The sequence below is a fragment of the Euprymna scolopes genome, chromosome 6 (genome assembly GCF_053919585.1).
Source record: "Euprymna scolopes isolate OS-2025 chromosome 6, ASM5391958v1, whole genome shotgun sequence".
Lineage (NCBI taxonomy): Eukaryota > Metazoa > Mollusca > Cephalopoda > Sepiida > Sepiolidae > Euprymna > Euprymna scolopes.
Genome location: NC_136487.1, coordinates 141,752,134 through 141,764,108, shown reverse-complemented (window position 1 = coordinate 141,764,108; position 11,975 = coordinate 141,752,134). Strand labels below are relative to the sequence as shown.

The 11,975-nt window shown below is 29.3% G+C and overlaps 1 protein-coding gene across 3 annotated transcripts in view; it reads left to right on the top strand.

Annotated features, from left to right (window-relative positions):
- Positions 1 to 11,975, top strand: part of LOC145278009 (inositol 1,4,5-trisphosphate-gated calcium channel ITPR3-like) — a 704,464-nt gene that overhangs the window by 372,815 nt on the left and 319,674 nt on the right. For all 3 annotated transcript variants that reach the window (XM_080130185.1, XM_080130184.1, XM_080130186.1), the window contains 2 exons: positions 2,251 to 2,373; positions 3,365 to 3,469. In XM_080130185.1, the coding sequence (XP_079986311.1) occupies positions 2,251 to 2,373; positions 3,365 to 3,469 (228 nt within the window). The remainder of the gene's footprint in view (positions 1 to 2,250; positions 2,374 to 3,364; positions 3,470 to 11,975) is intronic.

The following is an 11,975-nucleotide window of genomic DNA, read 5'->3' as shown; positions in this document are numbered from 1 at the left end:
ACATCTATAAGTTTTCTAGTATCTCCCTCATCCCCCACTATTGCCCCATCACCGCCTCCCCCTAAAAGAATGATGCCAACTAGTCGAGAAGGTTCAAGGAAGATGGAAAGATCAAGGAGAGAGCACTGGCCAGATCTCCATACGGAGAGACCTAGGACCTCGGGGAGGCTTATTGCCACTCAAATTCCAGTGGAGACCAATGACTGCTGCCAGCGAGAAATCGATGGTAAGCGGCTGTTGTGATAACGCAAATTTATTTGCAAATATTTTCGAAAGAGATGGAGAGTATTGGAAATCTGGGGAGACTTGTTGTAACTCAGCTTCCAGGGAACAGCACAGGTTTTTTTTATTTTCAAGGAAAGACCGTTGATGACCTGTGTGAAAACTCCTTAAGAGCCGATAATAATAATGTCGCTGTCTTCATTTTCCTATAAAATAGAAGAGAAGGAGACACCGTGTTGTTTGCATTCAGTAATTATATTCTACTATTCCTGTAACAAGATTGTGGTCAGTCAAGCCAAACGCTTTAAACATAAGTAACTAAGATTGAGGAGGCGATCTATATTTACAGAAAGAAAATCATGTGTGTTGATAGATAATTACACGTATATTTATACGTATATTACAATATACTTAGACAATGAAGGAGGGTTCCCAGTGTTCATGATAGAATGGTAGTACATATTTTTTCAGTGAGTGAAACGTACGTCCTTTTCTTCTAAGTGTGACTGATTTGTGAGAGTAACGATAGACAGAATAAATGTAGGAAATTCTAAAATCGAATTAAATTAATAACAAATTTCCGGAGACATACATCAGTAATTGGCAGAAATCGTGGTCATAATGCAAATATATGTAGTGCCTCTGTTTATAGGCCTATGGTGTCTGAATTGCGGCTTCATTTTGTAAGAAGTTTGATATGATACAACTATAACTGCAACTTTTACTACAAATAATTTAAATAATAATACAAAGTCATGTATCGAACGAAGAAACTTCGCATATGTGATAGAAGTGATATATTACTACTATGGCTTATACTAAGAAGAATATTAATGATAATAATTTTCACTCAAAATTACACTGACGGCAACTTGAATATTAAACGATTGTTACGTAAACATGAAGTATTTGCACTGGTAATGGAAAATGTTACTCAAACTCCAGAAAGCAAAATTACTTATAATAATTGATATACAAAATTCTAGTGACTACTACTACTACTACTACTATAATAATAATAATAAGAGGAAGAAGAAGAAGAATAAGAAGAAGAAGAAGAAGAAGAAGAAATAATCTGATGAGAATAAATGAGAAAAAAAACAACGAAATAGTATTTATAAGACTGACAAGAATAGTGTACAAAAATATAAAACTGGAACAGAAAAAAAGAAATGGTTAATGACAACCACACAAAACAAAGAATACACTATACAAACGCCAAAATAGACATGAATTAGGAAAAAAGTAAATGTAAACATTGTGAAAAAGATACGAAACGGTAAATCACATATTAAGTCTATGCACCAAATTAGTACGAAAGGAATATAAAAAACGATATATATATATCGTTTTTTATATTCCTTTCGGATTACACACACACACACACACACACACACACACACACATATATATATATATATATGTATGTATATATATATATATATATATATATATATATATATATATATATATATATATATATTGATTTGAAAGGTTACGAGGGTTTTTTGAAGCATGAAAACGACCTTACGTTTTGTATTTAATATTTTATTTTTATTGTTATTTTTTTATATTTCAAACGGACCTCCGCTCTTGGTTACAAAAGAGTATCGAAAATTGTGACCAAGAGCGAAAGTCCGCTTAAAATATAAAAATAACAATGAAAAAAAATGAGATATTAAATACAAACAATAACATCGTTTTCCTGCTTCAAAAAACCTTTATAACCTTTAAATCACTATCCTGGAAGCATACGTGGACTTTTAACATTATATATATATTGAGAAGAATGACACCCCAAATGTTCCATGAAGTACTTTTTATATTGTAATTATAACCCCGTTATTATTCCTATAAGTAATAAGAACTAGCTTGGTTGGGTTTTTTTTTATTTAGTTAGTTAATAGCTCTAAAGTTGTTGTTTTCGTATGTTTGTTTCTCTTACATGTTTTTATTACATTTTAAAAGTTGATTTTCTAATTCTGTCACCTTTTATCAGTCGTTTACTTTGTCATATATTTCTTGCAGGGTGGAATCGGCTTAAATGTCGCTCAGATGATCGTCGAATTAATCCGGGATAATAGAAAGATTGTGGACCGAATAGGACATTCCAACATTGACAAGTTCATCAGTTTGCTGTTAGAGAACCCCGTAAGTTTATACTCATTTAACACATTAGCACATAAAAATTAGTTTTAAAGTCAATCAGTCACATTTATTTTCACTTTAATAACAATCATATAGAATGGTTGATAAACAAACAAAGCAACATTTCACCACGTTTATGTCTCCGTACGAAGATTAAAATTAATATATACTAAACCTTATGTCTAGAATTCTTACTCCAATTTTTATCAAAATCTATTACATGCTTAGTATTCTAGAAAATAGCTATAAGTTAAAATTTTCGCTTAACGGGTTTAAAAAAAATAAATTTAACCGCATCGAATTTTGCTTAATTGCTGTCTAATGATTACGGATCAAATTTTAATGCAAATCTGAAATATTTGAATCTTGAAATCAGGGTTTGCGTCCATATCATAACATCCAAGCCTCTGAATATCAATTGATTTTTCGCAAATATTTTTTAACTGATGCCTAAAATGCGTATTCTTGCATTTGAGCTGGACTTACTTAAGAGTGTGGGGACTTGCATCTACCACACTCTATCGTCCAGAAAGAATTGGTTGTGATGGCAAGACAGGGTTAAGACGACCAAGCGTGATACTAGATGCAGGTGTTGTCTCAAACACATATGGCGCCTAGCACCCCAAAATGGTCACCCATCTGGTATTGGCTTCATCGTTGCTTAACTTCGGGGTTTATGTCGGCAACAAATTATATATATATATATATATATATATATATATATATATATATATATATATATATAGTAATTAGTAAAAACCTAAAAATAGTACTCAATGCTATTAATATCAAATATGACCGGCACACTCATCTCTTGTTGTGGCACTGATTTTGTTCTACTTGATCTCCTCAGTTATTGAATCATTGCCTGGACATTATCTTAACAACGTTGTTGTTTATCACAATTAATAATGTTCTATTTAATGTCTGTTTAGATACTAAATTGTTTAATTTTCTCGTTAAACAACTGATATAATTTGATGTAATTGACCAGAATTACCGGTTCCTCGATCTGTTGCAAGTTCTGTGCGTATGTTCAGATGTGGCCATTCCCAACAACCAAAGTTACATCGTACAACATTGGCTGCGATCCTACAAAGTAAGTAGAACACATTTTACATTGATTTTAATAAATTCTGTGTTCAAGTTGTCCGTTTCGTGTAGAAATACTTTCAGTGCATAAATAAACAAGTTATGAAATTCACCTTCATACGAAAGAGAAATATAAGCAAATAGTTGTGTATTTAGCTTGATTGTCATAATCCTATTAAATACTATTTGTAAACTCCCGTCATTATATATATGTGTGTGTGTGTGTGTGTGTGCGTACATACATAATTCCAAACTGACAATATATATGTTTATGTATATATATATATATATACATAATACCGCACTAATAATCTACACACACACACATATATATATATATATATATTTAGTAATGTGATTGATAATTTAAAAATCAAATTATAATTAAATTAAAAATCTGTTTCATGAGAAGGAACAACAACAAAATCAATTATTTGTACGATCGTTTCGGAAAACAGTGTTTTCATTGTGGTAGACATCAACTTACGGACAATAATTATTACATATAGTTTTTTATCAAACAAGGTTTCCTCATCAGCAAATATTGGGAAAGGTGTTTATTAAATGTAAAAGACACCATAAATAAACCTAGCATTAAAGTAAGGCAGATGTATCGGAGATGGCTTAAAACGGCGAAGGACACAGGGACCGGTGTTTTGTTCCCTGACTGTAGTCAGCAGTATTTCTAGCCGCATATTTATCTGTCTTTTATCTTCTGTTGTCCTTCGCCGTTTTAAGCCATCTCCGATACATCTGCCTTACTTTAATGCTAGGTTTATTTATGGTGTCTTTTACATTTAATAAAAACCTTCCCCAATATTTGCTGGTGAGGAAACCTTGTTTGATAAAAAAAACTATATGTAATAATTATTGTCCGTAACTTGATGTCTACCGCAATAAAAACACTCTGTTTTCCGAAACGATCGTACAAATAATTCATTTTGTTGTTGTTCCTTCTTATGAAACGGATTTTTAATTTAATTATAATTTGATTTTTAAATTATCAATCACATCACTAAATATTAAATTAGCTCTAGGATATTTACCTATCGAGCTTATTATATATCTAAATTACAACGAGCACTTTTTCTTTTCCTGTATTTTAATTAAATTAGTAATTTTACTATTACATTAAAATACACTCTGCTCTTTAGACTATTGTTCTAATCTCCGTTATATATATATATATATATATATATATATATATATATATATATATATATATATATATATATATATATATATACACATATATATATATATACTTCAGAATAAAATTATCTAACAATCAACTGGTATGGAAACCTGTAATTATAAGTATTACAAAATATTATTGGCTGTAATATTCTATAAGCACAAAATATTATTGGCTGTAATATTCTATAAGCACAAAATATTATTGGCTGTAATATTCTATAAGCACAAAATATTATTGGCTGTAATATTCTATAAGCACAAAATATTATTGGCTGTAATATTCTATAAGCACAAAATATTATTGGCTGTAATATTCTATAAGCACAAAATATTATTGGCTGTAATATTCTATAAGCACAAAATATTATTGGCTGTAATATTCTATAAGCACAAAATATTATTGGCTGTAATATTCTATAAGCACAAAATATTATTGGCTGTAATATTCTATAAGCACAAAATATTATTGGCTGTAATATTCTATAAGCACAAAATATTATTGGCTGTAATATTTTATAAGTATAAGGACAAGTATAAGTAGACATCGAAATCCTATAGGATAAGGAGTTATGATATTTCAAATGTATTCTTTGTCTTACATAGAATAATAAAAACATATTTTGATTTGAAATTTAACCATTTCACGTCATAATGTTTTAAATTTATTGAATGACTAAAATGAACGTGAGAGTCAATTATATATATATATTTCTATATATATGTATATATATATATTAATCATTTACTTGAATCGTACTCTTTTTGTATATATCAATGTTTACCTTAAAAATGAGAATGATTTTTTAACCCATTACTGTTTTAAAAACATTTCATTTTTTGGTAAATATGTGAAGAGTACGTGACTAAAATGCAGCAGAACATAATTTTGTAGACTTGTTGATCGCAATACGAAACAATATTGTAAATGGATACTTTTTGAAAAGTAATAAATGACCCACAGAGAAAACTTGATATTTAGAACTTGGAGAATTATTATACTATATACATATATATATATATATATATATATATACATATATATACATATATATATATATATATATATATATTAGGTTGATGCAAAAATAATGTCGTTTTTATATACATAGTTGAACGTCAAGAAACGGCATTATTTTTCTACCAACCTAATATTATGAGATCATTTATTTTTTTCATTTTCTAAACATTTATATATATATATATATATATATATATATATATATATATATATATATATATATATATATATATATATATATATATATACATATATATATATATATATACTGTTCTGAGATATTTAGATTTAATATATTTTTCGTTTTTGTTATTGTTTGTTAGTGTTTTTATAAAATTGTGGACGAGAAACATGTTTTGTAAAATGTATAACAATAGCGCGATTTATATTTCCATTATACATATAAATCTAATTCCACATTTGTTCAAAGACGGAAAAAGGAAATAAGAAAGAACCTTTCTCTAAAAATTTTGCTTTCACTTTATAAAAATAAACTCCTCGTTTGACAATCGATTAAGCACGGAATTTTTAGATTATGTTAAAGAGATTTTAAAGTTCGGAAAGATGAACCTGAAGAAGTTCCAAAGTTTATATCGTCGGAAACGTTGTGAAAATTAGAACAATGATACGAATAGTCCGAATAATCTAAATAATAACTTTAAATAGTTCGATTATGTACCTAGTAAAGTCGTATAATATAAAAAGTTTATATATATAAATATATATATATATATATATATATATATATAATTATTACTATAATATTTTTTAATTTTTAATATATATATATTATATATAATATATATACTTTTATATATATAATATATCTATTATAAAAAGTATATATATATATGCATATATATATATATATATATATATATATATATATAATCGGGAAATGTGTTGCTTAATCGAGAACAATCTGAAGATTTTGTTTTTATATTAAAAAGCAAATAAAAAAATCAGAGATGTTTTTTATGTCGCTATTTTGAATACATCTGCAGATCTCATTTTTTTTTTAATGTTAACCAAATGTCGGTATGTTTTCAGATTTTGTGCAACGTGTATTTTAACTAATCTTAAATGTAATTGTAAAAATATGAAATGTAATTTGTTTATTTCTGTGTAAATTGTGAATGTCGATGTATATTTTGTAATTTCTGACTATTGTTCCGCATTTCTTTGTTCGTCATTTTTTTCTTTCTTCCTGCCAAAAAAAAAATAAGCTTCTGTAACACATTTTCATAGCGCATTAAAATAATCCAATAACGCCGATATAAAAAAAATGTCTTATTTAAAACCACAGAACATTTACATTGGTCAAACGGTAAGTATTTGTTATTATATCATCATTCATATAATCTTGTTCTCTCTCCACTCTCATGGTTTCGTCTAGGCACCATGGTCAAATAAAGATGGATCCTACGTTCAAGACTGGAATCTGCCTGTACCAAATCTGACCCTTGTCAGTGCATCCTTGTTGGTATTACCTAGCACGGGTTATAGATTCATAGAGCCTATATAAATATATATATTCCAGCCTTTGGCTGAGCCCTGCGCGTAGAAACGCTATTCCTGTTCCGGCCTAATATAATTTTCCTTTCCTTTCCTTTTTGTATCTTAGTTAGTTTAGTGGCCTGGAATGACATTAGTTTTGTTTTTTTACTCAGAATAGCAACCATACATCAAAATCAACAAAGGTCACTTAATTGAACGATAAAAACAATAAATGGATCGGTTGTAGCGACTCAAAGGCTTCGTTTTTATGTCTTATTAGACCGAAACGTAGAGGTAACCCCCACTCCGTTCTCTGATCTTCACTCTCTAAAGCTGAGTGTTTAGAAATTAAGTACAGTGGAACCCTGGGATACGGCATTAAAAATTAGTAACAAAATACAGTACAGTATATAATACACGTGTATATGATCAAATAACATTATAAATAACACCGTAAGTCGGGGTAAATACTATAACCAGCGGACGTAAAAACTTCGTATTCCTCATCGTAACCTGAAAAAAACGTATCCTAGAACAACCGCATCCCGGGGTTATACTATATTAAGTATTATTTTGTGGCTATATTTCACAGAAAAGTCTGTAATGTTGCTCTTGACGTTAGCTCACCACCTACTCCTTGTTACTGCCTCCAACTAAGCCCCTCTCTAAATTAGCTTCTAGCTTTTCCCGGAAATCACGTATCTCTAATGAAGAGGTATTTAACTTCCAACATCCAGCTAAGTTACGATTACTTTCTGTATCCAACCTAGTCACAAGCAATTTGTGGTCAGAATGACATAATCAGTGAAACGTGTAACATGATATGCACTCTACGTCAATACGGCCGTGGATTGGATTCAATGATAAAAAAAATAAATGGATCGATTGTAGTCGAGAAGAACTGGAAGGTTCTCTTTTTATTTAGTTATTACCTCGAGATATAGCGGTGAACACCACTCCGTTTCCTGTATTGTTCCGCTTACACGTGATTCTCGGCTTAGACTGTGTCCTTAATAAGGGTGTATTAGACATCATGTTGAAACTATGGTATGACTATACCGATTATTGTTTGTTTTTCTCTGGTAATCGCCACAGACAAGGCATAAATCCACTTAATGTAAGGGGCTTTTTTTTACATGGGTGCCACCACTTATCAAGGCCCAGAGGCCACTCGAGGATAAGAGTTAATAGGTATACATTAGTCATTGTGATTTTAGCATAGTAAACAGTGGGAATTTTGTAACTTGGATTACTTATGGGGACGATTCAATTAGAACTTGTTCACATCGGACTTTTTCTTCTTTTTTTTCATAGGTATCAACACATTATCAAGGCCAAGAGGCCACTCAAGGATAAGGGTTAAAGAGTGTACAGTAGAAATTGGACAATATAATAATCATTAGTAATGAAAATTTGTTAAATTTGATAACTTATATGGAACGGCTCATCAAGAACTTATTTACGTTAGACTTGAAGACAACCATACTAGTCAAAAACTTTCCAACGATAATTGTTAGATAGATCGATTCTGACCCAGAGCACAGCAATACTTTCCTCTTTGGCAGAATGATCGCTCATATAATGTGAGAACTAAAGGACAAAATAAGAGAAGCGAGAGTCACCCTTGATCCTCACTTTTTAGTACTTTAGTCAAGGACACATTAAATATCATTTTCTGAAACTATGGAATGACTTGACCGAGATTTGAGCTTCGATCTCCTAACCCAATAATGAACACTGTAATCATTAAACCAAATTTTAATCCACTCAAATAAACACTGGTGAATGTATACTTAATTTGTTGTAAAAATTACATCACTCAGATACTCCAGATTTCATCGTCAGTAATGTTATGAGCCTGATATCGTTAAGGGTTTCGGATCTTATAACGTTAATTTCGTTCATACATGTGATCTAGTTGATACTGCTCATCTAGCAACTTGTGACTTAATTGCTAAAGGTACGATAATGAGAAATTGTCATATTGACACGTTAATTAATGTGTATGGGAATTCATAACTATTTTACACTTTTTTTATACTGAACCTTTTGGGAATTGCAAATTGACTGAAAGGCCACATACTACAACTTGTTACATGTTGTATATCGTGTATGACGCGTGATTAAAATTACGTTAACACACTGAAGTCAAGCGATATTTAAACTGGTCAGTACTCAAATGGGTGACGATTTGGGAATATCGGGTGTTGTACGTGAGAGAGCTCTGCTTATCACGGCATTGTTTCCGGTCGTTCTGGACTACTTGATACTAGGCTCAAGGGCTACCGATTCAGGAGATTTATGGTTTGAAATTGCGCAACCCTGGCTTCATACTTGACTCTCAGCGCAAAGGACACCCAATGACCGTCGATACTAAACGAGTGTCTTAGTACAGTGATCATCGTCAAACGGCCTTACGTTATTTTAGACACGTCCACGTATCTTAATAAGGTTTCCGTTGCTTAGTCTGTTTATTGATCAATTAGTTTGTAATGTGGAAAAAGTGTAGTATAGTTAACAACGAATAAAATGGGTTAAATAAACAAATATGCACCAAATGACTTTAGATAGATCATCTGTTGTAAAAATAGAACGTTTTGTATTAATTTCATATAAATTTAATATGATACCATATTGATATTGGCTTGCAGCATTAGTGTGACAGAGAGTTGTTCTGCCGGTTTCACGAGTCAAATCTCTCAAACACAATCTAATTTTTTAACCACAACGAAAGGAAGAGAATCAAGATTTATATATACCTATGCAACCGGACATACATATAAGGCTATTATATAATGATTTAAGACAAAACTCCCGAGGTTAAAATAAGAAAAACATATTTAGCTCTACTAACGTATTGAGCACTTTTTCAACTGTTTTTTACCAAATATATATATATATATATATATATATATATATATTATTTTAAAAATATAATTATCCACTGATACGTGTTTCGTCATCAGGGGATAATTATATTTTTAAAATAATATATATGCCACTCCCCATGTGGGGGTACCAAATTGGTTAAAGGGAAAATTACTCCCAACTTGCATTTAGGTAAAAATGCACTTTCGCAAATAACTGAATTAATTCAAAACGTATCGCAAAAACACAAGCAAACAACATCTATATCTATATCTATATATATATATATATATATGTATGGCTACTTCATTTAATCATATAAATTAATATACGAAAGTATAAATTTATGCGTAAACTTTAAGTATTTACTTCAACAGTGCTTAATACGTAGGTTGAGCTAGGTAGTAAGTTATAAAATATATATGGCGATTAAGCTACACAGAATATTTCGTGTTTCATCCACGCTAGGATTCATCAGGCTTATGGATCCTAGTGTGGATGAAATGCGGAATATTCTGTGTAGCTTAATTGCCATATATATTTTATAACTTACTACCTAGCTCTACCTAAGTATTGAACACTGTTGAAGTAAATATTTAATGTTTACGCATAAATTTATACTTTCGTATATTAATTTATGTGATTAAATGAAGTAGTTATATATATATATATATATATATATATATATATATATATATATATATATATATATATATATATATATATATATATATATATATATATATATATATACTTGGGCAGCATTTTTTCATTAATACAAGTCAGGTTAAATATAAGTGCTAAGCTTTGCATATTCATCTTTTTGCCCATTTTTTATTTTTAAATAACATTCTAACATTCTCGCATTTTCAGCGAGAGAGTAGAGCAATTCGTCAAATGGACTAACGTTTTCAATCCAAATATGTCGTCTTCAGGTAATAATTGGCATAATTAATGTATGACATTAATCATTTTAAGTAAGAAAAAGCGAAAAAGTTAGCCCGTCATATTGAAAAACTGACAAAGAAAAGAATATACAGGGTTTAGCACTCTCTCTCTCTCTCTCTCTCTCTCTCTCTCTCTCTCTCTCTCTCTCTCTCTCTCTTCATTACAAAGAAGTTTATTTATTGTGAATATGGTTTGATCACAAAAAAGAATTGGCAATTCTATTAACGATTTCGTGATTGGACGTCGTGAAGGTCTATTTTAAGAAAAATGGCTTCAAATTAACAAGAAAAGGGTCGTACTTATAGTTTTAGAATAATTTTAATTGCATTATTATAATTTTAATTGCATTGATATAATTTTAATGGCATTAATATAACATTAATTGCATTAATATAATTTTAATTGCGTTAATATAATTTTAAATGCATTAATATAATTTTAATTCCACTAATATAATTTTAATGGCATTAATATAATTTTAATTGCGTTAATATAAATTTAATTGCGTTAATATAAATTTAATTGCGTTAATATGATTTTAATTGCGTTAATATAATTTTAATGGCATTAATATAATGTCAATTGCGTTAATATAATTTTAATTGCGTTAATATAAATTTAATTGCGTTAATATAATTTTAATGGCATTAATATAATTTTAATTGCGTTAATATAACTTTATTTGCGTTAATATAATTTTATTTGCGTTAATATAATTTTAATTGCGTTAATATAAATTTAATTGCATTAATATAATTTGAATGGCATTAATATCATTTTAATTGCGTTAATATAATTTGAACGGCATTAATATAATTTTAATTGCGTTAATATAATTTTCATTGCGTTAATATAAATTTAATTGCGTTAATATAAATTGATTGCGTTAATATAAATTTAATTGCGTGAATATAATTTTAATTGCATTAATATAATTTTAATTGCATTAATATAATTTTAATGGCATTAATATAATTTTAATTGC